The sequence below is a fragment of the Coregonus lavaretus genome (genome assembly GCF_964263955.1).
Source record: "Coregonus lavaretus genome assembly, chromosome: 35".
NCBI classification, from domain to species: Eukaryota; Metazoa; Chordata; class Actinopteri; order Salmoniformes; family Salmonidae; genus Coregonus; species Coregonus lavaretus.
Window position 1 is genome coordinate 7,143,578 of NC_140022.1, and position 27,037 is coordinate 7,170,614.

The 27,037-nt window shown below is 42.4% G+C and overlaps 2 protein-coding genes and 1 long non-coding RNA gene across 4 annotated transcripts in view; 2 read left to right on the forward strand and 1 right to left on the reverse strand.

Moving 5' to 3' along the window:
* The window catches only part of LOC311109768, a 57,140-nt gene extending 48,808 nt beyond the window's left edge, over window positions 1-8,332 (reverse strand). Inside the window, exons 1-2 of the long non-coding RNA XR_014610629.1 lie at window positions 7,881-8,332; window positions 1,087-1,278 (exon numbers count right to left, since the gene is read on the reverse strand). This is a non-coding gene — a long non-coding RNA (uncharacterized lncRNA). The remainder of the gene's footprint in view (window positions 1-1,086; window positions 1,279-7,880) is intronic.
* On the forward strand, window positions 5,605-13,387 carry LOC311109766 (filamin A-interacting protein 1-like). Its single transcript, XM_084152746.1, has 2 exons — window positions 5,605-5,723; window positions 10,092-13,387. The coding sequence occupies exon 2, from the start codon at window positions 10,207-10,209 to the stop codon at window positions 12,931-12,933; it is 2,727 nt and encodes a 908-aa protein (XP_084008872.1). The 5' UTR covers window positions 5,605-5,723; window positions 10,092-10,206; the 3' UTR covers window positions 12,934-13,387.
* Window positions 13,388-22,687: 9,300 nt separating this feature from the next.
* On the forward strand, window positions 22,688-26,585 carry LOC311109767 (uncharacterized protein). 2 transcript variants are annotated; one of them, XM_084152747.1, is made up of 5 exons: window positions 22,688-23,014; window positions 23,600-23,707; window positions 23,796-24,082; window positions 24,410-24,636; window positions 25,935-26,585. In XM_084152747.1, the coding sequence occupies exons 1-5, from the start codon at window positions 22,948-22,950 to the stop codon at window positions 26,035-26,037; spliced, it is 792 nt and encodes a 263-aa protein (XP_084008873.1). In that variant the 5' UTR covers window positions 22,688-22,947; the 3' UTR covers window positions 26,038-26,585. The 2 variants fall into 2 exon arrangements, with proteins under 2 accessions (XP_084008873.1, XP_084008874.1); XM_084152748.1 differs by having other exon boundaries at window positions 22,722-23,014; window positions 23,600-23,695.
* Window positions 26,586-27,037: the final 452 nt, after the last annotated feature.

Consider the following 27,037-nt stretch of genomic DNA (forward strand, 5'->3'; position numbering starts at 1 on the left):
CTCCAGAGCTGCAGGATCAGTCAAAATACTTGAGAAGTAATTATTATCAGCTGCCTGCGCCCAGAAATGGCAACAGACACACGCCCTGTCGACACACACACACACACACACACACACACACACACACACACACACCCCTCCTCTCACCGAAGGCTAGAACAAGAGTGTGTCCTTTATGAGGTGATGGTAGTTATTTTGTCCTAAATTATGGCCTGTTTGGTGTCACTCTTCAATCTCAACTGTTACATTGTCATTTGATATGTACCTATAATCGTCTCCTGGTGATGTCACACCATGGAGTCATTTGTTTTGTCCATTATGCCACTGCCTTGATATAGATATATTATAAACTGGGTGGTTCGAGCCCTGAATGCTGATTGGCTGACAGCCATGGTATACCACGGGTATGACAAAACATGTATTTTTACTGCTCTAATTACGTTGGTAACCAGTTTATAATAGCAATAAGTCACCTCGGGGGTTTGTGATATATGGCCAATATATCACAGCTAAGGGCTGTGTCCAGGCACTCCGCGTTGCGTCGTGCTAAGAACAGCCCTTAACCGTGGTATATTGGCCATACACCACACCTCCTTGGGCCTTATTGCTTAAGTATACCATGTATAGTATAGCCTGCTGTAAAAACACGGAAATGTTTCCAATGGTTTTTCCGCCATTCATTTTTCACATCGTGAATTCTACAAAAAATTCAAATGAATTGTGTGTTTAATGTAGGCTTACCTTGGCATGACGTATTGATAGCCGTGTAATTCTCTCTCGGACAAGGTGAGTTTTATCAATATATTCGCCTCAATTTACTCAAAACAATTCGCAATGCTAATTGTTGATCAAAGTTACCTTGTCCGAGGTCAAAACGTCACGCCAGGGTAAGCCTACACGAAACACAGACCTTCTATGAAGTAGTTCTAAAATCCCAGATGGAAAAATGAAGGGTGAAAATACGATTGGAACCATTCCCGTGTTTTATGACTCATACTGTACTCAATACTATATATTATGTAACACTGATACAATACTATCAGGTAGACTATTTCTGAGACAGTATAACTGGGAAGAAAGACATACATTTTACTCCCCTGAGGGGTTGTGGTGGTGGTGAGGAGGGGTATGGGGGTGAAGGTGGTGTCCATTTAAACACCTGTAAAGCAGCCCTCAGGATGTTCAGACTCCACAGCCAGCCAGGTTATGTGCATTTTGTTACGAGGTCAAAGGATCCCAGACTCACCCTGGCCTACTACATACTCAGTTCTGCCTTTACTGAGAGAGAGAGAGAGAGAGAGAGAGAGAGAGAGAGAGAGAGAGAGAGAGAGAGAGAGAGAGAGAGAGAGAGAGAGAGAGAGAGAGAGAGAGAGAGAGAGAGAGAGAGAGAGAGAGAGAGAGAGAGAGAGAGAGTGAACACACAGTAGCCATATGGATGTGATTAAGGGACTAGTGATGTCATATGTGTCAGGTAATCAGGCCCCAGGCATGGAGTGAGGATCACGCAAACATGTGTCTCAGTCTGCACATTCCCACAGCACTTGCAGCCTGCACACTCCCACAGCACTGACAGTCTGCACACTCCCACAGCACTGACAGTCTGCACACTCCCACAGCACTGACAGTCTGCATACTCCCACAGCACTGACAGTCTGCACACTCCCACCACTCACAGGGTGCAGAGAGTCCATTTGTCATCTAGGGGCATGGTTTGATTCCCAAATGGTGGGTCATGGTGGTTCTTCCTATATGGTATAGAACTTGTGGCTTGAAACATTGGTTTTATTCACTTGGCAAGTCTCAAGAGAAGGTCACTTGAACCAATAATGTCTTACAAAGGCCTGATGAAGCCATGAGACCTTTATAAGACCTACATAAATGCTTTACAAATCATGTATAAGAAAATGTAATATAGACATAAGCGATATTCAGCACAACACACTTTGGGAGCTGTGGATACATACAGTGCCTTCGGAAAGTATTCAGACCCCTTGATTTCTTCAAAATGTTGTTACGTTACAGCCTTATTCTAAAATGGATTAACTAAATACAATTCCTCAGCAATCTACACACAATACCCCATAATGACAAAGCAAAAAATAGGTTTTTAGAAATTTTAGCAAATGTATTAAAAATAAAAAACATAAATACCTTATTTACATCAGTATTCAGACCCTTTGCTATGTGACTTGAAATTGAGCTCAGGTGTTTCCATTGATCATCCTTTAGATGTTTCTACATTGGATTGGAGTCCACCTGTGGTAAATTCAATTGATTGGACATGTATTGGAAAGGCACACACCTGTCTATATAAGGTCCCACAGTTGACAGTGCATGTCAGAGCAAAAACCAAGCCATAAGGTCAAAGGAATTGTCCGTAGAGCTCTAAGACAGGATTGTGTCGAGGCACAGATCTGGGGAAGGATACCAAAACATTTCTGCAGCATTGAAGGTCCCCAAGAACACAGTGGCCTCCATCATTCTTAAATGGAAGAAGTTTGGAACCACCAAAACTCTTCCAAACTGAGCAATTGGGGGAGAAGTGTCTTGGTCAGGGAGGTGACCAAGAACCCAATGGTCACTCTGGCAGAGCTCTAGATTTCCTCTGTGGTGATGGGAGAACCGTCCAGAAGGACAACCATCTCTGCAGCACTCCACCAATCAGGTCTTTATGGTAGAGTGGCCAGATGGAAGTCACTCCTCAGTAAAAGGCACAGACCGCTTTGAGTTTGCCAAAAGGCACCTAAAGACTCTCAGACCTTGAGAAACAAGATTCTCTGGTCTGATGAAACCAAGATTGAACTCTTTGGCCTGAATGCCAAGCGTCACGTCTGGAGGAAACCTGGCACCATCCCTATGGTGAAGCATGGTGGTGGCAGCATCATGCTGTGGGGATGTTTTTCAGCGGCAGGGAATGAGAGACTAGTCAGGATCAAGGCAAAGATGAACGGAGCAAAGTACAGAGAGATCCTTGATGAAAACCTGTTCCAAAGCACTCAGGACCTCAGACTGGGGAGAAGGTTCACCTTCCAACAGGACAACTTCCCTAAGCACACAGCCAAGACATTGCATGAGTGGCTTCGGGACAAGTCTCTGAATGTCCTTGAGTGGCCCAGCCAGAACCCGGACTTGAACCCAATCGAACATCTCTGGAGAGACCTGAAAAAAGCTCTGCAGCAACGCTCCCCATCCAACCTGACAAAGCTTGAGAGGATCTGCAGAGAAAAATGGGAGAAACTCCCCAAATACAGGTTTGCCAAGCTTGTAGCGTCATACCCAAGAAGACTCGAGGCAGTAATCGCTGCAAAAGGTGCTTCAACAAAGTACTGAGTAAAGGGTCTGAATACTTATGTATTTAAGTTTTTTATTTTTTATAAATTAGCAAAACTTTCAAAAAACCTGTTTTTGCTTTGTCATTATGTGGTATTGTGTGTAGCTTGATGAGGGAAAAAAATATTTAATCAATTTTAGAAAAAGGCTGTAACGTAACAAAATGTGGAAAAAGTCAAGGGGTCTGAATACTTTCCGAAGGCTCTAGGATTGTGTGTCCATGGGAAATGTTCTCTGAAACCACACATTTTCACTCAATCTAGCTGATTCATGATACTCTACATTCCATTTCGGAGTGTCAGAGGAAGACTCATGTACCAAGACATTACATAAAACAGGGATTCGTTTTTCCACTATTTATAATTTGGCAGATGCTTCACATAGAGAACATGTTTGTGTGGCCAACTTTCATGTTCAATGAAGAACATCTGGGATCAGGAGCACTCTGTCTAGGATGTGTTGGAAATGTCCCGATTCAGAAATAGACAAATTCTAATTGGGCTTTCTAAATGAAGGAATGTGTTTACGTCAAGAACAAACAAATTGTTATAAAAATTCTAGAAAGATCATGACAGAGTCAAATGTAATCAGTATTTGGTTGTTTGGTCCGTTGTATAATCGGGGGTTATCACCACAAAATGTTCTCAAGAAACTTGATTGCACCGTGTCAAATGACGTATTTGTTTCATTGTGGTTGCTGCAATTTTCAAACCACTAACAAGGAGGGAGGGGGTTGTTTGGTTCATTGCTCTCTGGCCTTCAATGGACATCTCTATTCTACATTGTCTTGACAGTATTTCTTAATTTTCTACAGCTTGGCAACCAAGCTTTGGCTCCCATTGTGAAGCTGTGACATCTGATTTAGAGGATTTTGGGACAGGAAGTGTCCCAGCGTTTCCTTGATTCCTCCTAACGAGGATGATTGATGTCATGTTAGGTCCGTGCTGTTGCTGTGGACTCCATTGTTTCAGCGAACAGCTGATGTTCTGTCCGACGATAATAGGGACATTGAACCGATACGGGAGGACAATTTACTCAATGATCTCTATTAGCAGGCTATGTCCAGGATTTTTGGCCGCTGAACTTAATGCAGTTGGGTACTAGCTCAGTCTAAATTAGAGTGTAGTTTGCTGCCAGCTATTTAGTGTGAATCTATTATTTTGCTTGCGTGAATTGAAGTGGAGAGAGGAGTCTTGGTAACAAGGGAAAGATAAGCACACTGTAGAATAGATTGAGAAATGAGCCGTCTGTGATAATACGAGGGCTGTAAATGTGAATTGTGAGCTGTAAATGTGAGGACAGTTTCTAGATGAACGGTCATGCAATAAAAGTCCTGACAGCACTCGATTAGCAGTCCCTAATAACGGTCTTACATTCAATCCATCATTATGGATTAGTAGAGTACCATATACTATTGCGGTATGTTTGTGTTGTCGATTGTGTGAAGTGTTGCATGTAAATGTTTGGCATGTTTCTAATTCGGTTCGGATCTAATAGTGTAGTACAATAATACATTCCATACACACACAGATTTCCTTACTAAACACGGTTGTCGGTCAAGTTAATTGTGTATTTTCTTCCTCAGTTGAATGCATGACTCTTACTGAGGAAAGCCAGAAGGAAATGTTGTAACCTAAAGCGCTTGTCTCTCCTCACCCTCTGCCTCTGGAGTATAGACAGACCAGAGAGAGCAGATATTTCACACGTTACAGACGTCGCTCAACACTTTTCCTCTCTATTCTTGTTATAAAGCCCACACCACACCTAGGTGGACACACACACACACACACACCACACCTAGGTGGACAAACAAACACACACACACACACACAACCACACCTAGGTGGACACACACACACATACGCTTAAGCCCACATGCAAATAATCTGTCTCTCTCACACACACACACACACACACACACACACACACACACACACACACACACACACACACACACACACACACACACACACACACACACACACACACACACACACACACACACACTGAAACACATACACACACACACACTCACACACACACTGAAACACACACACACTGAAACACATACACACACTGAAACACACACACACACACTGAAACACACACACACACTGAAACACACACACACACACACACACACACACACACTGGAGCACACACCCCTTTGAGAGGCAGGGAGGCTGTACAACACAAAGTTCCATATAAGGGCATGTTGATGATGTAATGCTCCAAAGGCAGGGAGCATGCAGTGAGACATCTCTTATTGTTTGGTCTCCCTGCTGGAATGTCCACATCACAGACCGCTGTGTGAGAGCTGAGAGACAGAGAGAGTACTGCAACATAATGAGCTTCAATCACTGAGGCTGCCACCGGACAGACCTATGGAACAGGTAGGAGGCAAGGCAACTTTAACTCAACTTAGCTGCTCTGTTGGTTCGTTATGGAGCACTGTGACTGAGTGCAAGGGGGATAAGTACAGCTTTGATATTTACATATTCCGTTCGGTTAGTGTAAAGAATTGATTTCTGACTCTGGGAAAGTTTTGTCTTTTGGGATAAAATTATATGCAATCTGTTAGAAATAAATGTTTCATTCAACAAGTTCATGAAAAAATGCTGAAACAATTTTGACAAATTTCAGTCTGATATTTTGGAAACTGTGATTACAATTGAAGGGATGCTAAGTACAGTAACTAAATATTGTAACAATTTGTGCACAATATTAATTCCCTAATTGTGATTTTCAAACGTACCATTGAGGGAGGACATTGGTAGAAGCTGATTCAGTGTGTGAAGTCATGAGTTAAAGCTATGGTTAATTCAGTGGTTCATTTCGTAAGTGTAGTTGAACGGGCCACTCAACACTCACACGACACTCTGTCTGTGAAAATCCGGGGGAAATGTGCATGGTGAAATAAAAAAGATGATAAATGTTATTTGAACCTGCTCTCCTGTGAAAGATTAATCACTTCACATACTCCATGATCTTTGTTTCTGAGTGGTACGTTTATGAACCAACAAGTTAAATTAAGTTTGAATATAAAACTCAGATATTACAATGAATTCAAGAACCTGAAAAATAATTGTTTTTATTATGAGCTATTGATTATGTAACATACAGCATAGCCAGCTAAACCCCTAAAATGTAACTATTAAAAATAAAATATTAAACTAGCACAGTCATTCAACTAAAGGCATACAAATACTGCCTATAATTTTATGAACCCATACTGCTTACTGATTGCCCTCTGCTGGACGTATCCTGGCTAGCTTCCTATGTCTCTTTCATAACGCACTCCAGGAAGAATCCTCCTAACAGACTGACTGCTTCTATCTATTTACACTAAAAACAGGCTTCAGGATCAGACATGAACAGATCATTGTTTTATAATGTATTTTGTAAAGTATGTGTATGCTCCTGTGTGAAAGAGGAATAGAAGCTTGGTCTTAAAGGGACTCCCTGTTAAAATAAAGGTAAAATACAATCTGGTGTTTTAAGGAAATGGCAGGAAATTGACTTCTATAACAACGGCATTGTCTTGGACATTAACTTCTAAAACATACACACAGAATACTGCCATGTCCTGTATCATCTCAGCAGCAGCACTGTTTACTGCCATGTCCTGTATCATCTCAGCAGCAGCACTGTTTACTGCCATGTCCTGTATCATCTCAGCAGCAGCACTGTTTACTGCCATGTCCTGTATCATCTCAGCAGCAGCACTGTTTACAGAGTCTGAGCCATAGTTTCCAGCTCTGAGGCCACTGGCCACAGCTGCTTATTTAAATGTGAGGAAAGCCCTCTGTGGCCTTCGCCGTAATAGTGGGCATGGTGACATCCTGCTGCTGGCTGTGTGTGTGTGTGTGTGTGTGTGTGTGTGTGTGTGTGTGTGTGTGTGTGTGTGTGTGTGTGTGTGTGTGTGTGTGTGTGTGTGTGTGTGTGTGTGTGTGTGTGTGTGTGTGTGTGTGTGTGTGTGTGTGTGTGTGTGTGTGTGTGTGTGTGTGTGTGTGTGCGCGAGCGTCTGTATGCTGATGTTGCTCAGAAGAGGTCAGTAGGTGAATGGTTGGTTTTGGGTTAATAGCCATCTGCACCCGCACCCACTTCTCAACTGCTTACCATGCAGAATGCACCACTCTATTTTCCATGACATAGAAACTCCTTATGGGAATGTACCGTTTTAGACAGACTGACTCTATTTGGAAAATTGGCAGTGACAAAATAAATAGTTCAATCAAGTGTGGCCTTGTAATCACCATTCCTGTAAAATCCCAAAGGTAATCGCGCAATAGAATTCATTCATTTAGAATAGGATTCGGTAGTTTTTCAATGATTAATCAACAAAGTTGCTGTTCTCTGTAGCTGACATCTTGTATAACCAAGTTTGAATGCAAAGCCATATAAGGATGAACTGGGTAAACTAATACATCATTCATTGGCAACCGTTGAGAATTTCAAGTGGTAACTGTCATGCCTCTCTTATTTGCTTTTCAACCATATACATTTACATTTACGTCATTTAGCAAACGCTCTTATCCAGAGCGACTTACAGTAGTCACAGTTGACCCACTGGCAGTTGAACTTCTGCTCTCCCAAGTTTTGTTATTCTATTGTCAAGTCCCACTTGTCCAGCAGACTTCTGAGTCCATGGGAAACAGAATCCAACGATTGTCCCTTAGAAGGGATACAGTATTCTTATGTCAAGTGATCAGGATCCTAGGGAATACATGCCATTTCCTCACCAGAGACATCATATAGCCTACTATGCCTTGGCTGATCTCAAGCACCTGATTAATAATACATGGAAGTTTCCCTGAATGTATCTTCTGTTTGCATAATGTATCTTCAGAACGTAACCCTTTCTGTTTAAAAATGGGGAAACCAGGTCGACTTGTACTAACTAGCAGAGTCTGAAGTCCAGGACCTCGGCTCAGTTCACATTCTATTCTGGTTTGATTACATCACTGGGAAAATAGTGGTAGTGGAGATAACTGCTAGAGTAAACAAGGATATAAATAAGGCATTCTAGCTACATTTGAGGACTTTCTATGGCTGACAGTCCTCTGCTCTGTCTTAACGTCTCAGCAATATTAATAGCCTATCATGATTTTCAAAATGTCTTCAGATATTGTAGAACTGATTATCCCACAAATTCCCATTGTGAATTTTCTCAGTGGGGACACTAAAAGCATTTACAAACTCCTCCCCATCTGATGCTCCCCTGCTGTACATCAACTTCAAGCTAATCAGCTTTGATCATCAGATCTCTGGCACAGTGGAACATGTGGAGCATATGGAACATGTGGAACATATGGGACATCATAGGATTAACATCATAGGACATTAACCCCTCCACCTCCTCCACTCGGAGTTGACACACAGTAGGGGGACGGGTACAGGAACCTGCCCTAGCCCCAGCTCTACCATGCTGATGTAATTAGTGATCACTGAGAGAAGCCCTCTGTTTATCCAGCCGGGGGGGGGGGGGATTCCTTCAAATATATAACCAGAGAGAGAGGGAGGGAGGGGGTAGTAGAGGAATCCCTTAATTAGGGGATTGTTCCATGCCAGTTCGACATCTGTGCTAGCACGCTGGCAGCTGCACATGCAGCAGTCATAACATCCCCTCCAACGCTGCCTGGAGCGGAGGCACACTGGCCCGGTGAGATGCATACCCTGCCAGCCACCGTGACCCCAGCTTCCCCTGTGATTCTGTTACATATGCTGTGCATACAGTAGACTGTACACTTACATGGGCCGACGCTTACACAAGTGCACACTATGAACTCAGTATTACTCTAGACATTAAAATAACTACAATGTAAGTTTAGTTGTTTATTTAAGCAGGGTAGGTGCTTCTAACAGGTATGAAAGAGGACTGTACTCAGTGGGACATTTCAAAAGCAGCAGTGTGGTTGAATAAAGGTTTAGTCTACAGTTTGATTTGGGCTGATGGGAGTATTCTTGTCAGATACGGATCAGGGTAAACATTCAGCATTCCAGAAAGGTCTAGCCACCAAAGCCAAAGATCAGAGTGCATTTGGACAGAACATCCTCACACAGTAAAAACATTGCATTTTATCCAATCTCTATTCTCTTTTTATTTTTTTAAGTAACAGTAGATAAGTAATACGGGACATAAGTAATGCAAATCCAAAATAAGGGTAATCTAGATATTTTAGTTGTAAATCAATTTGTAAAAGAATGACTATAAGAAGTACTATTTTGGACTCACATGTCACATTTACTACAGCATGTAGAGTTTCCAACCCATGTGAGAGTTAACTGCTATCGGGGGATCTAAAAAGGAACACTGCAAGTGTATGTCAGGCTACCGATCTGGGAAAGTTACAGCACAGCTATATTTATCATCTGTTAAAGTTTCCATTACAAAAAATGTCAAACCCCTTCAGAAATCCATTCAGTATGGTCAGACAAATGTGACACCCATGAGTGTTCATGGTCTATCTGCATTCCTACTAATAATAGGCCCGATGGCACTTTGGGAATAAGAATTAGACACATTTCACATTTCACAAGCAAACAAACAATGACAACTGTCTACCAAGCTGATATACTGTATATTGTTTATATTATATTATTGATATTTTGTTGTGTTGTGTTACGTTGCTCCCTGTGTCATCCATCACTTTCTCCACCCATCTGTCTGTTGTCCAATGTGTGTATCTGTGAAAAGTTCAACATTCTTTCTTTCTTCTAACTTTTTTTCTTATTTTCTTCTTCTTGTGTTTTTCTTTCAGACTGAAGTTGCTCATTGACCAGGAAAAGGCCTATCAGGAAAGGAAAGAGGAGGAGAACAACAAGAAGGTCACCAGCCTAAAGGAGGAGCTGACCAAGCTGAAGTCCTTTGCGTTGATGGTCGTGGACGAGCAGCAGCGCCTCACAGAGCAACTGACCCAACAGACTGCTAAGGTCCAGGAACTGACCGCCAGCGCATCCCACGCCCAGGAAGAGCTGAGTTCCACTAATGCAAGGGTGCAAGAGGGGGAGGAGAAAGTTTTTCGCTTGGAGACGGAGCTAGGCGACCAAGCCAGTCGCTTCCACCAGGAACAGGAGACCATGACAGCCAAACTGACCAGCGAGGATGCCCAAAACCGGCAGCTCAAGCAGAAACTGTCCATGCTCAGCCGGCAGCTGGATGAACTGGAAGAGACCAACAAGACCCTCCGGAGGGCTGAGGACGAGCTCCAGGAGCTGAGGGACAAGATCAGCCGCGGGGAATGTGGCAACTCCAGCCTCATGGACGAGGTGGAGGAGTTACGGAAAAGGGTTCTGGAGATGGAGGGGAAGGACGAGGAGCTGGTCAGAATGGAGGACCAGTGCAGGGACCTCAACAAGAAGCTGGAGAAGGAAGCCAGCCAAAGCCGTAGCCTGAAGGCTGATGTGGACAAGCTGAACCACAGGATCATGGAGCTGGAGAAACTAGAGGATGCGTTCGGCAAGAGCAAACAGGAGTGCAACGCGCTAAAGTGCAATCTGGACAAAGAGAGGACCGTGTCAAAGGTTCTGTCCAGAGAGATGGACGTCCTGAAAGCGAGGGTTAAAGAACTGGAGGCCGTGGAGGGTCAGCTGGAGAAGACAGAGCTTACCCTAAAGGAAGACCTCACCAAGCTAAAGACGCTGACGGTCATGCTGGTGGATGAAAGGAAGACCATGGCTGAGAAACTGAAAGCGATGGAGGACAAGGTCCATAACAGCACTGGAAAACTGCAAGCTGAGCAGGACAAAGTCACAACAGTGACAGAGAAGCTTATCGACGAGAGCAAGAAAGCCCTAAGGTCGAAGGCTGAGCTTGAGGAGAAAATGTATGGCGCCACCAAGGACAGGGATGAACTCAAGGCCAAGCTCCAAGCCGAGGAGGAAAAGAGCAACGACCTGCAGTCCAAAGTTACCATGATGAAGAAGAGGTTGCAGTCACTGGAAGCTGCAGAGAGGGAATTCCTGAGGAACAAAGCCAAAGAGGAAAGCATCAAGGCACCCATCGCCAACCGCTCCCAACAAGAGGAATACAAAGTCAAAGACCTTACACAGGAAGTTGAGCGCCTGAGGCGAAAACTTAAAGATATGAAGGTCGTCGAAGACGACTTGTTGAAGACTGAGGATGAGTTTGAGTCGATGGAGAAGAGATACTCCAAGGCACAAGAGCGAGCAAAGGCCTTGATGGAGGAGTTGGAAATATCCAGGAACGAGCTCTCAAAGTACCAATTGGCAGAGAAGCAAGAGTCCAACCAGGAGCACATCCTCTACAAGCGTCTGAAAGAGGAAGAGGCTAAGTCCAGCCATCTGACCCGAGAGGTGGCGGCCCTAAAAGAGAAGATCCATGAATATATGGGCACAGAGGAAAACATCTGTCGCATTAAAAATGACCACTCCACCTTGCAAAGAAAACTGACTCTGCAAGAGGTGAGAAATAAAGAACTGGCCAGAGAGATGGAGACCCTCAATCGGGAGCTGGAGCGATACCGTCGCTTCAGCAAAAGTCTCCGCCCAGGCATGAACGGCAGGCGTTTCTCAGACTTACAGGTGTGCACCAAGGAGGTACAGACAGATCCAGCAGACTACCTTCGACCCAACTACAAGAGCATCGCCCCACTGGAGCGGGCCGTGGTGAACGGAAAACTGTACGAAGAGAGTGACTCTGAGGACGATCCAAACTACAACAATGAGTTGCCCCTCGCCCAATGTAACCCCTCCCTCATCAACAATGTCAACAACCTCAACAACAACATCAGGAGAGCCAGAGTCCCCTTCCTCAAAACCAAAGAAAGCCACAACCCAGTCAACGGGAAAGTGCAGGTTCCCAGACAGAATGGGAACCATGTGCAGCAAGGAGACGTGTTTCTGACACACAGCCCCGGGCAACCACTGCACATCAAGGTAACCCCAGACCACGGGCATAACATGGCCATGCTAGAAATCACCAGCCCCACCGCGGAAAACACACAGTCATACACCAGCACTGCAGTCATCCCCACAAGCGGTGGTCCACCCAAACAAAGAATCACCATAATTCAGAACGCATCCATCTCCCCGACTACCAGAAACAAAGGTCAAAGGTCCCCCTCGTCAGATGGTTCCCCCTGCACTCCCGATCGAGCCATATCTCCCTTCACCATGGCCACCTACTCCAGAGCGATGACCCCAGACTCCTCTGGGTCGGTCACTCCAGACAGGGCCATGTCACCCATCCAGATCGTGTCGGTTACAACAGGCACTCCTGACCGGTCCCTGTCCACGGAGCCGGTAGAGGTTGTGGGAGGTCACGCAGTCTTCAGGGTGACACCAGAGAGGCAGAGCAGCTGGCAGGTTCAGAGGTCCAACAGCTCCGGCCCCAAAGTCATCACCACGGAGGACAACAAAATCCACATTCACTTAGGGAGTCCCTTCATTCAGAGCTTAAACACTACACCCCAGCCTGTGAGCCCATGCTACTCACCTGGGCAGGAGCAGAGAACTCCTATATTATCCAATGGTGCCCCTGTCAAAGGCAACAGCAAAATCACAAGTAGCATCACTATAAAGCCAACATCCACCCCAATCAAAAGGCCTTCACAAATTACAGTAAGTAATGCCTATGATTGACTGATTCCCCATCCCAAGATACCTAATTAGTAAACCCTAGTTTGCTCGCCACCCACTACCATCGCCTATCCCAACCCAACCTCCTCAGTCCCTAGTCATCCTATATTGCTCCCTCCACCTCCATTTGACTTGATCTGTATGAAGAGAGTCCGACCTAAGCGCTTCTCTGTTTGTGTTTGGGGTTTGTTTGGTTGGTTCTGTTTGGAAAGATGTTCGCGTGCATGAATTGTCGTTCAAATACAAACCAAAACAATAACCCTTTGAAGGCACTAGTAGTAAGAAACTTTTACTGAACACCGGGGTAACTTTACTGTATATGCTATTTGGTAAATATACCATGTACTAAGACTATTCACTGATGGACCGTTTCAATTCTGTTTAAACTTCATATTACACTACTTGCATTTTGTTTAAGCCGATTTATTTTCTAAATATTAAAGTGTGCAAAAATGTCTGTTTTAGTTTGTCATCCATGCCTGCATATTTCATTTACTCATTCTAAAGTGGAAACCCTGCATGCTGAATGATGAAAATGAGGAATATATTTCAAGATTCAAATATATATATATAAATGTGATTTCTGCATGTTTTCTAACTCTTAGTTTTTATATTTTAGTTTTCAGTGTGATCTAATTTTCACTGCTCAAGTGCTACCTTAACTATTTGAAATAGTATTCAATCAATACAACCTCTGATAGCAGTCCATTGTCCTTCAACCATCAAGACACAAACATACAATGAATAGGGCATTTTAAAGCCACTTTTATATATATATATATATATATATATATATATATATATATATATATATATATATATATATATATTACTAGAAGGCCTCTCAGAAGAACTCTTGTGTTAACATCCATAATTTATAAGAAAATGAAAAAAAAAAAAAAAGGCCAGAGAATTCTGACATGTGTTTTCTTGGCTGAGTTAAATTCATAGGCTGGTGATGTCATAGTTTCTCCTTCTATCCAAAACACAGAAACCCAGTTACCAAGAGTAAAGACTAGCATGAGTGAATTTGAAGTTCCTCTTTAATGATACCATGGAAAGTACATGGAAGTCAGCTTGGACAAACAAGAGGTGCTTTAACTATTGAGGGTATTCTCCAAGTGGATGTTTCTTTGCTGCAACTCTCTGTATCAATGTGAATCAATGATTTTTATGTTCATCAGAGTGTTGTATGATTCTTTTGCAAATACATACAGTTGTTTTAATGGCATATTATAATGTATCCTACACAACAATGCAAATAGATTGCACTATAGTAATGATGAAAAACCACACTCATCACTCAAAGCACTGGCTTATCATGAAGAGACTTCAGATTAACATTGGTCATTTAAAGCTCACTTGAATGAAACATAACTGTGTCCGATACATTCACACGTGTACACGCCACACAATCCAAATACCCTCTGAGTCAGTATCACTATAAAGAGCTGTCTATATCAAGCTTTAGGTCAATTCAGGCTGGGAGCGTTGCACTTTGGAAACAGGATCCCAATCTCTCAATGCCCAAAATAATTTGCAGGCTAAACAAGATGCTATTCATTAAAGGGATCAGAGAGGCTGTGTCCTTAAATATCCTCCATGTCATTATCTATCTGATCGTACTTATTCACATCTAGTGAGGTCATTGTTTGAGCCAGATCATATGTTCTGATGTAAAAAAGAACATCATAGTCCATATCGAATAAGAGCAAAGTGCAAGTAGTATGGATGATGGCGTCATAGTCCGACACACCCTTTCCTTTTTTATATCTCACTTGACTCATGACCTTTGACATGTCAGCTAAATCTAAGGTCTATGAAGGCTATACAATCACACGGCACCATCATCCACTGTGCTGTTTTTCAATACAGAAAATACAGTAGCCAATCAGAGGCGAGACTAATCTTCAGTGTACGTCACAGGCTAACCTAACGTAGCATGCGTAAAAAGACGCCTGAGCGGAGTTCCCACATCTGTTATTCAGGGGAAACAGAAGTTAGGTTGAAAAGACTATATCCCTGAAAACCGAATGTTAGCGGTTTCTGGCAACCCTGCATAGGCTAATCACAGGCTAGTTTAGGAGTTGATGGGATTCACGTGTAGTTTACAATAACGGTCATCATTACAATGGAATCCAAACACCTTGACCGATAGGCCCAATGAACAAGGAGAGGAAAATAAACAGACAGGGCTGGGCTCATTTCAAACAAAGGCCTCATATTGTGAATGAACGAGGATCCTGAGGCCCAGTAGTGTGCTGTGAAATAATGTCTCCCACCTCAATCCAAGCACCAAACAAATCCTGTGTTTTGTAGCCATGGAGACAACCGTGCATCTTTGCCAGTATTGCAGAACGCAGGCCGGCCTACTGAACTGCAGTCTGGTCTGTCCGTGGCAGAGGAAGTGCTTTCTCTAGTACTCCTGTTGCATGGCTCCAAAGGGAGGAGGCTTATAATTAAAGGTCATTCTGTGTAAAATCAACATGGCCCCCTGACACGACCCACACAGATTTTCTGGTCCATTAACCTCATTTTCAAAACACATTTCAAATTTATGTCCTGCATGGATTTAAGGACATGGTTCATTGCACATTTTAGAATTAATTTTCGAAACCATAAAACACTTATACACACTCACTTACAGTTGGTCTTTAACAGTCTTTAACCACTCACACCTTGGACTGGGATTGATTCACTCAATAGCTTTCAGCACGAAACTGGAGTGTCTCACAAGAGGTCTCTCTCAGAGAAAGAAAGAGTGATGAAATAAGCTGCAATGTTCAAAACTACAGTATAATAACCTACATTATGCAACAGGTCTGGGAGAATGCCTTAATGTGCATGATGATCTGCCTCCCAAATGGCACCCTATTCACTAAATAGCACACTACTTTTGACCAGAGCCCATAGGTAATAGGGTGCAATTTGGGACGCAGATATCATCTATTCTCCTTCTTGTCTTTCTTCGCTCTAAGTGCCCTCATCATCATCCCTCTAGTCTCACATGCAGTTACATAAATCCAGAGGAGATAGAGAGGGGTGGGGGGTTTAACTGAGCAGAGAGAGTGGGGTTTAAACTGAGCAGAGAGAGAGAGAGAGAGAGAGAGAGAGAGAGAGAGAGAGAGAGAGAGAGAGAGAGAGAGAGAGAGAGAGAGAGAGAGAGAGAGAGAGAGAGAGAGAGGTTTAAACTGAGCAGAGAGCAGAGAGGGGTTTAAACTAAACGCAGAGCAATGACAAACATGAAGATCTCCTACGGTGACATCACCTTCTGGCAGAGCTGAGACGGAGAGCTAGGCGCATTAGACGACAGTTTAAGCTGATTGTGCAGTAAACAGTGCAGTGATGCAAACCCCTCAGGAGACATTTCCTGTCACTGTTTTGGCAGTTGGTGCTAAAATACGATCCAACACCTGTCTCCGAACATTTTCCGTCCCCACTCTCTCTTATAGGCCTTCTTTAGGAGCAAAACAATGACTTGTGTGTGAATAGCTCTATAAACTCCAAAGACAGTATTAGAAAGAGAATCATGGATTTCTTTAGTTCCATTCTTTACAGCGGTTGTGTTGAAAAAAATGTCAAAGCTTTACTTAAATAGTAATGTTTTATTAGTCTACTTGTTATACTGCACACATATATGGGCATCTACATGTCTTAATAAGCATGTAATGAATGATTTTGTCATGTGTTTTGTCGAAAACTGCTAGATATTGGCTACTGTATGCCAAAAAACATTATTTGGCACCATCTTGTGGTCAGTTTCATAAACAACCTACATTATGTATCGTAAGTATATTGATCCCTGTTTTCTCTCTGTCTATTCTCAGATCCCCTTGGAAGCATTCCGACGCCCAGGCCCAACCAGGATCCCCAAACCTAAAGCCTACAATACAAAAGGGACAAACAGTGCGGTCAATCCAGGGCAGAGCAATAAAGGACAGCCGGGGTACTCAGAGTGCAGCCAACAACCTAAATATGGTCATCCGCCCCACTAGAATATAACATCACACATTTGGATGTATCTTCACATTATGATCTCAATTATGATGTATTCCTGTTGCTACAAAGACTTCCGCTTTTTGTGTGCCTCGGTATTGATAATGAAAACACCAAAATAGGAAGATTAGTAGGCCTAGGTTGCCTAGCATTTGTGTTTCACAAAGAACAATTCACTGATCTGTCTGTGTGAGCAGTAATTGCAGTAATTGATCAATTATGATATATATATATATACAGTACCAGTCAAAGGTTTGGACACACCTACTCATTCAAGGGTTTTTCTTTATTTGTACTATTTTTTACATTGTAGAATAATAGTGAAGATATCAAAACTATGAAATAACACATTTGGAATCATGTAGTAACCAAAAAAGTGTTAAACAAATCAAAATATATTTTGTATTTGAGATTCTTCAAATAGCCACCTTTTTGTTGCCTTGATGACAGCTTTGCACACTGTTGGCATTCTCTCAACCATCTTCATGAGGTAGTCACCTGGAATGCATTTCAATTAACAGGTGTGCCTTCTTAAAAGTTAATTTGTGGAATTTCTTTCCTTCTTAATGCGTTTGAGCCAATCAGTTGTGTTGTGACAAGGTGGGGGGTATGCAGAAGATAGACCTATTTGGTAAAATACCAAGTCCATATTATGGCAAAAACAGCTCAAATAAGCAAAGAGAAACGACAGTCGCAAAAACCATCAAGCGCTATGATGAAACTGGCTCTCATGAGGACTGCCACAGGAATGGAAGACCCAGAGTTACCTCTGCTGCAAAAGATAAGTTCATCAGAGTTACCAGCCTCAGAAATTGCAGCCAAAATAAATGCTTCATAGAGTTCAAGTCACAGACACATCTCAACATCAACTGTTCAGGGGGGACAGAGTGAATCAGGCCTTCATGGTGCAAAGAAACCACTACCAAAGGACACCAATAAGCAGAAGAGACCTGATTGGGCAAAGAAACACAAGCAATGGACATTAGACCGGTGGAAATGTGTCCTTTGGTCTGGAGTCCAAATTTGAGATTTTTGGTTACAACCGGCATGTCTTTGTGAGACGCGGGGTGGGTGAACAGATGATCTCCACATATGTAGTTCCCACTGTAAAGCATGGAGGAGGAGGTGTTATGGTTTGGGGGTGCTTTGCTGGTGACACTGTCTGTGATTTATTTAGAATTCAAGGCACACTTAACCAGCATGGCTACCACATCATTCTGCAGCGATACGCCATCCCATCTGGTTTGGGCTTAGTGGGACTATCATTTGTTTTTCAACAGGAAAATGACCCAACACACCTCCAGGCTGTCTAAGGGCTATTTGACCAAGAAAGAGAGTGATGGAGTGCTGCATCAGATGACCTGGCCTCCACAATCCCTCGACCTCAACTCAATTGAGATTTTTTGGGATGAGTCGGACGGCAGAGTGAAGGAAAAGCATCCAACAAGTGCTAAGCATATGTGAGAAATCCTTCAAGACTGTTGGAAAAGCATTCCAGGTGAAGCTGGTTGAGAGAATGCCAAGAGTGTGCAAATCTGTCATCAAGGCAAAGGGAGGCTATTTGAAGAATCTCAAATATAAAATATATTTTGATTTGTTTCACACTTGTTTGGTTACTACATGATTCCATATGTGTTATTTCATAGTTCTGATGTCTTCACTATTATTCAACAATGTAGAAAATAGTAAAAATAAAGAAAAACCCTGGAATGAGTAGGTGTGTCCAAACTTTTGACTGGTACTATATATATACAGTGCTATGAAAAAGTATTTGACCCCTTTCTAATTTTCTCTAATTTTGCATATTTGTGATACAGAATGTTATCAGATCTTCAACCAAAACCTAATATTAGATAAAGGGAAAATAAGTGAACAAAGAACACAACAACATATTTATTTCATAAACAAAGTTATGCAACACCCAATTCCCCTGTGTGAAAAAGTAATTGCCCCCTTACACTCAATAACTGGTTGTGCCACCTTTAGCTGCAATGACTCCAACCAAATGCTTCCTGTAGTTGTTGATCAGTCTCTCACGTCGCTGTGGAGGAATTTTGGCCCACTCTTCCATGCAGAACTGCTTTAACTCAGTGACGTGTGGGTTTTCAAGCATGAACTGCTCGTTTTAAGTCCTGCCACAACATCTCAATTGGGATTAGGTCTGGACTTTGACTAGGCCATTCCAAAACTTCCAATTTGTTGCTTTTTAGCAATTTTCATGTAGACTTGATTGTGTGTTTTGGATCATTGTCTTGCTGCATGACCCAGCTGCACTTCAGCTTCTGCTCACAGACGGATGGTCTGACATTCTGCTGTAGAATTCTCTGATACAGAGCAGAATTCATGGTTCCTTCTATTAAGGCAAGTCGTCCAGGTCCTGAGGCAGCAAAGCATCCCCAAACCATCACACCACCACCATGCTTGACCTTTGGTATGATGTTCTTACTGTGGAATGCAGTGTTTGGTTTTCGCCAGGCATAATGGGACCCATCTCGTCCAAAAAGTTGACTCAAGTTTGCCAAAAAGCACCTGGATGATCATCAAGACTCTTGGAAGAACATCCTATGGACAGATGATTCAAAAGTATAACTTTTTGGACGACATGGTTCCAGTAATGCCTGGCGAAAACCAAACTCTGCATTCCACAGTAAGAACATCATATCAAAGGTTAAGCATGGTGGTGGTGGTGTGATGGTTTGGGGATGCTTTGCTGCCACAGGACCTGGACGACTTGCCTTAATAGAAGGAACCATGAATTCTGCTCTGTATCAGAGAATTCTACAGGAGAATGTCAGACCATCCATCTGTGAGCTGAAGCTGAAGCGCAGCTGCGTCATGCAGCAAGACAATGATCCAAAACACACAATCAAGTCTACATGGAAATTGCTAAAAAGCAACAAATTTGAAGTTTCTGAATGGCTTAGTCAAAGTCCAGACCTAATCCCAATTGAGATGTTGTGGCAGGACTTGAAACGAGCAGTTCATGCTTGAAAACCCACACGTCACTGAGTTAAAGCAGTTCTGCATGGAAGAGTGGGCCAAAATTCCTCCACAGCGACGTGAGAGACTGATCAACAACTACAGGAAGCATTTGGTTGGAGTCATTGCAGCTAAAGGTGGCACAACCAGTTATTGAGTGTAAGGGGGCAATTACTTTTTCACACAGGGGAACTGGGTGTTGCATAACTTTGTTTATGAAATAAATGAAAATAAATATGTAATTGTTGTGTTATTTGTTCACTTATGTTCCCTTTATCTAATATTAGGTTTTGGTTGAAGATCTGATAACATTCAGTATCACAAATATGCAAAAGTAGAGAAAATTAGAAAGGGGGCAAATACTTTTTCATAGCACTGTATATATATATATATATATATATATATATATATATATATATATATATATATATATATATATATATATAGGCTACTGTTAAATGCTAATATCATTCAAATATGAATGTATATTATCCCCTTGAAACATTAACTGTATTGCTATTTTAATGTGGTAGACCTATCTAATTTACATCCACTACTTAATTAGTCTAATTCTATGAATGGCAAAAAAAGGAATGCTTTAACAGTGGCAATAATGTACATACATGTGTATTATTCATATTTTATGTTGAATGCGACCTCCTCAGTGATGATCTCTGAAATGTAATGATCAGCCTATTATTTGGTTATCAATAAATATTGTTTTTATACCTACATATACATGTATATGTACACTTACATACTCATTTTATTTTATATATAAGAAACCCAGCTTGCTCTTGCCAGAAATATGGGACATAAAAAAAAACACCCAATCTGGTGGGAATATGAATAATGCAAGCTAATAATTGTGTTTTTGACATAAAAAAATTTAATTGGTATTTCTCACACTATTCCATCACAGTATTTGACCCCTGTGTACATGCAGGCCTACCTGTATTTCAGAGGCTCTCATCATGGTTCAATTCAAAATTACATCCTCCAATTGCAATGCACACACATGTTTCGACGATGACCATTCATGTTGATGGGTCAATCAGGTGATCAGAAAACCTGCGAGATGCAGATTATCTGTAAAGTTTTCTCAGCAGTAGCCTCCAACCTGTTATATGAGTTTTTTTTAAATATATTGTAAAGTGGTTGTCACACTGGCTATCATAAGGTGAATGCACCAATTTGTAAGTCGCTCTGGATAAGAGCGTCTGCTAAATGACGAAAATGTAAATGTAAATGTACTCTAAATTCATGCCCGGGTGAGACAGATGGGTATCCAGATAAGTTTTGCTTGGGTCCCGGCTCATGTGGGGGTGGAAGGGAATGAGGAAGTAGACGTGATAGCTAAACAGGCCCTTAGGAGAGAGGAGGTGGATGTGGAGGTGCCGACGAGCAAGGAAGAGGCTTAAGGGAATAATATGGACAGTGGTGGTGCAGAGATGGCAGGAGCAGTGGAACAGAGACACTAAGGGCAGGCATCTATTCCAAGTACAGAGGAAAGTCGGGAGGGGAGGACGGTAGGAAGAGACAGAAGAGAGGAGGCCATCTTTACAAGGCTAAGGGTGGGACACAGCAGGTTGAATAATACATTAAATGTGATAGGAAAGCATCCAACAGGAAGTGGTTCTGACTATAGGTAGTACAGCTAAGACCAGACTTTTTTGTGGCAGGTTAGGAGAATTTACGCAGCAGGTTAGGAGAATTTACGCAGCAGGTTAGGAGACTTAGGTTAAGGTTAGGAAAAGGGTTAGGTTTAGCTAAAATGCTCTGCTAACCTGCTACAAAAAGTAACTTCCAGTCAGAGCTGTACTCCCTCTAGTCACAACCACAGGAAGGTGTGATTGCTGCCAGGAAACAGAGACAGTTGAGCATGCACTGATACAGTGTGGGCAGTATGAGGGGGAAATAGAGAGGCTGAGATCCAGTATGAGGGAGAAGGGGGTACAGGAATTGAGTTTAAAGATCATACTGAGTAGAACATCATTAGATACAGTCTCAAATATGTTGTTATCTTTTAAAAGAGAACGGGGCTGGCTGGTAGGATTTAGTTCCTGCCTCTCTGGCCCACACGCCCTTACAAAAAAATATGCAGTAACTGCAGTCGACTGTGGTATTTTGGAAGCAGTAATACTGCACTCTAACTGCATTTACACTGCAAAAATACTGCGGGGGGAAATGTTTTTGTTATTTTGGAAGCAGTATTTACACTGCACTAACAGCAGTTATACTGCACTCTGACTGCAATCTTTTTTCGTAAGTGGCCAGTACAGTAGGTGGCGTTAATGCTCCATAACGTTGGATGCCAACCTCCGATAAACCCCACAGAAGAATATTTTTTAATTTGTAGCAATGATTATTATTATAATGCATTTGTTGTCATTTGTTTGCTACTTGGCATCTGCATGTTATTAAAAGAAAGTACATCAATGGTCACCCACAGCTTCTGCTTGCTAGCTAACACAACAGAACTGGTGAAATGTTTGCAAGTGCTATGTCTTTTTGCTATAAAGTAGCTAGCTAATTATCCCCACAGCACAGCCAAAAATTGCAGGTGTGTCTGACTTCAACCACTTCACAAATGGTTATATAAGTCATATTTCACAATAGTACATGTGCCGGCCTACCGTATTTAAGCGGCTATTTTGTTTGTATTTCAACACAGCGCAATTCAAGATCCCGTTCTCCAATAAAAAGGCACGCGCCTGTTTCGACAATGACCAATCAGGTTGATGGATAATGAAACCACGCCCGCGCGGTAAGTTCTTGCGGCAGTATTTTATCATACATTCGCGGGAGAAGAGCTTTGCAAAGTTTTGTCAGCAACGTGCATATCCCCCAATGTCAAGGACTATTTCATTTTATGGCATTTATTTGAGTTACTTGGCAGGCAGTAGCTGCGTGTTATTAGTACAACCTTTACAGTTTGTTGGCTGTGCACTACTAGACAGCTTCCTAGCTAACTAGACAGCTAACGACATAACTGGCTAACTTTTTGCAGGAGGTCTGTCGTTTTGATCCAACGTATCTAATATGGCAACCATTTGTCACTCAAGACGTGCCCTGGTGGAAATCCCAGCTCCACAGCCGAAAATTGCAGGTACGTCTGACTTCAACAACTTCACAAAGTAGGTGGCTGGCTAGCCAAGCTAAATTTCCCTCCACTGCAGCATCATAACAGCTGTCCTCGGTGAACTAAGCGCGCGCCAAGAACAAATGTGGCTAACTAGCTAGCTAACGGCAACTTTATATTTTGTAACAATTTTTCATCATAGCTGTATAGTCAGCCAGTAAGATCCAATTAAACACTAAGTCTGAACAAACAAATCATGTCATATTGAAAATGGCAATTTAACTTGTGTGGTCAACTAGCTAGTTAGCTAGCCAGCTTTAAGTTAGCAAATGCATTGACACAACATGGTACCTATTGTTAGCCTTTGCTAACAACTATTTACCTAATTATAACTAGCTGATATTGGACATTTAGCTAAGCAACAAATGGAGATTGTTGACTGTGGGTGAGCTGTTTGTCATTTTGTTTGTAGTTATTAATTCAGCAAGAACCAATACATTGCATCTGCTTTGCTATCTAACGTTAGTACAACTAGAATATTATAACTGGGTTATCTATGATCCTTTAGTAGTCACAAATGCACTCTAAAGTTATGCCAAATGTTTTTTGCAGCTCGTATGCGAAGGTCCTACCTGGAGGTTCTAAGTTCACGCATGGCTCCATTGTCAAACACATCTAGAGGCAGAAACATTACCAGCAACTCAAAACGTGGGAATTCATGTTAGTAAGCAAATTAAATGGATCATGTCACTCAGTTTCTAGTCTTATATTAGTTGGCTTGTGACTAATACAGTGGTGTGTTTTGCAGTGGACCCAGCCATATACAGAACATGGAGTAGTCGGAGTGAGAGAATGGAAGACAACCAGACACCCCTGTCCAACCAGCAGCTTGTGCAGCTCATAAGATCTCTCATCCTAGTAGAACAGGGGCAGAGGCAGGAGCCCAGAGCCCTCATTACAGACCTGAAGCCGTTACAGGATGACTTGCACCTGAAGAAGACCAATGTCTACAGATCTATACCGTACTCACGCCTGGGGTCCAACAGAGACGCACACTGTTACAGAAAGGCATATCCACACCTTGTGGTGTTTAAAGTGAGTATCAACATTTTAGTTATATGCTCTTTAAGTTGTCCTTATGTGAATGTAACTTGGGTAATTGACCTGAAATTGAATCTCCTTGCATAATTGACCTGAAATTGAATCTCCTTGCAATAAATAATAAGTATTTTAAGACTTGCGCTCTAACTTTATTTGAGCTGATTGTGTGACTTAAGTGCTTCTAAGATGGTTGAATAGCTAGAAATTCTTGGAAAATCTCCTTGCATTGTGCTCGACTTTTGATAAACTGGGTTGTGATTGGTATGAAGCTGGGTCACCTGCTGTGTGTCTGAATGAACCTTGGCATTTTCCTCCTCACAGGTTTCCTGCCAGGAGTGGGGCCAGCTGCTGCTGCAGAACCAAGAGTGGGAGTCTGCTCTGGAGCACGCCCTAGTGGCGTGGAGGTACACCAGCGAGCTGCCACAGTGGGACACCAGCAGCCACAACTTGGTGAGAGAACAGTGTTACAGCATGCTGGCAGCACACTGTATCACAGCTCTACAGCACTACTGCCCAGAGCCTAGCAAAGCCAGAGAGCTGCACAGGAGGTAAGTCCTCCTTTCTTTGGAAGCTTTTCACAGGTCATAGGTGTTCTGATTGAATTGTTAACACTGTATTGAGTTTAAACTGTGTTTCCTTTGACCGGTAATTGCCGGCTTTTGGAACGGTAAAAATGCATAAAACCAGATAAAAACATTCTGCTGAAAATAAATATGCTCTATAAATCACTTTGGCTATGCATGGAGGTTGGTTCTGGTTGTCTTTCAATCGCATCATCTCTCTACTCTGTCAACTCTGCCTGTCAGTCTTGAGCTCTTGCTATAGCAAACTTGCAACACTGTATTACCTGATACCAGCTCAAAGTTTCCCGCGCCAGTGAGTCTGTGACAGACGAGGCTCAGGGCTCTACACTGAGACCATTTTACTTGCATATGCGCCTAAATATTTCTGCTGTGCGACCTGGAATTCTAATTTAGGGCACCAGTGCGTGACTAGCTGTATTGCCTCAAATATTCTTCATTGTACTCCTACATTTCTTTACTTAACACTTATTAACCATCACTTATTCACTTTAATAAAATATTTAAGTTGTGTATATGGCTTTTGTTTTATTTGATGACTTTATTTTTTCATTCCAAGTCATCTCATCTCTATAGAGCTGCTGTCTGACAAAATCACAATTTTAGTAGTTCTTCAAATTTTGACTGCTGAATACCAACTTTCTCACTTAGGTCATATATTTTTAGGTCGAGATGCCTCCCGAAGCAACTGCTCTCTCCCACATTCTTCTCTCCATGTCTGCCCCACACTAACCTAAAGTAGCAGGCGTAAAAGAAACAGACTGGAAAAGTAGGCATGAAAGGGATTATGGTCATTAGTTAATTGCCATGTTTTGTGCTAAACTATGTAGAACATTGGCCTGTTGGAAACTACAACTCCCTCCTACGTCGCACAGTTTTGGCCTGATCTGATTTATCGCCAAAGAAACTGCGCATTGAGCTCACAGGAAAAAAAACGAACGACATGGAATTCTAATAATTAGTTGTTTAAAACCCACTGGTGGCAGTGGGCACTTCTAAAAAAGCATAACCCTACACGTGGTGGCATTTAAATGGGTTTTCTATTTGATACGGCCGGTAAATCTCGCATTTGTCTGTCAAATTAAAATATGTTCGGACATTTGACCGGCACAACCTTTTCCTAATGGAAACATTGTATACGCTAGATGTGTTTTAATCCCAGTTCTTGTGGGAGGAGAACGTCAGGCCTTTTCTAACTATGAAAAGATAAATCAATGGGAATACTGCTCCTTTCAACTAATCTTTTCTATAACTCTTTCCTTCAGGTTTAAAATGGCACAGCTGCACAGTCAGTTGATCTCTCCTTGTATTCAGGAGCTAGAGAGGAGCCTCGGAGAAGCACAGGTTTGTTCCATGAACACACACTGAAATGGCCAAACCACTGAAATGGCCAACACTAAGATCGGCTGACAACAATCAGCACTGCTTCCAAGTCTACGGGGTTACACTATTGAGCAGCGTATATCAGTGGTTGCCATTCAACGAACTATGTGTGGTATCCTTGCCTACAGTATTCCCCCTTGCCTACAGTATTCCCCCAGAGTAAATACAAGAGAAAGCTTTGAATTTTGGTAAGCTGTTTTTTAAATATGAATTTAAGCTTTTTGTATTTAAGTTTTGTAAAATGTGTTTGCGGAACTATTGAATGTTATCATAAGGAAATTATGAAATGGCCTTTAAAATGTTAAATGCTGTCATAGCGAAATTATTAACTGGCCTTTTCTCCCGTAGATGTTTTATATGGAGGGATGTTTTTGTTGATGTGTTGAAAAATTCCACGATACTTGAAACTGCTGCCTTTTTTTCAACTTTGCTGAATGCTTCCTGTTTTGTAAATATGTATGTCTGAAATAACTGTTGCACTGTTATTTTCTTCATCCTGGAAACTTGACATTTTTGATAAAATATAATCTAATTTAATTCTTTGTTTTTCAACATTCTGTTAATTTCTGGTTGTTTTGTCTCGCATGACACTGATGACTTTGTATTGAGACATTGGAAACCTGCTTTGTCACTGCATTAATTCACTGATTCTCCCCATGCGTTGTTTTGGGGGGGGTTGTATTTCTGTATTTCTCTCCCCAATTTCAATCTTGTCTCATCGCTGCAACTCCCCAATGGGCTCGGGAGGCGACGGTCGAGCCTCCAAACATGACCCGCATAACCACGCTTCTTAACACCCGCCCGCTTAACCCGGAAGCCAGCCGCACCAATGTGTCGGAGGAAACACTGTTCAACTGACGACAGAGGTCAGCCTGCAGGCACCCGGCCCGCCACATCGCTAGAGCGCGATGAGCCAAGTAAAGCCCCCCCGGCCAAACCCGGACGACGCTGGGCCAATTGTGCTCCGCCCTATGGGACTCTCGAT

What these genes read in the sequence shown, in the direction of transcription:
- LOC311109767 (XM_084152747.1), top strand. Translation starts at nt 22,948, where the DNA reads ATGGCAACCATTTGTCACTCAAGACGTGCCCTGGTGGAAATCCCAGCT. An exon ending in CTCAAAACGTGGGAATTCAT is followed by an intron (nt 23,708 to 23,795) that starts GTTAGTAAGCAA and finishes TGTGTTTTGCAG; the next exon opens with TGGACCCAGCCATATACAGA. An exon ending in CACACCTTGTGGTGTTTAAA is followed by an intron (nt 24,083 to 24,409) that starts GTGAGTATCAAC and finishes TCCTCCTCACAG; the next exon opens with GTTTCCTGCCAGGAGTGGGG.
- LOC311109766 (XM_084152746.1), top strand. Translation starts at nt 10,207, where the DNA reads ATGGTCGTGGACGAGCAGCAGCGCCTCACAGAGCAACTGACCCAACAG.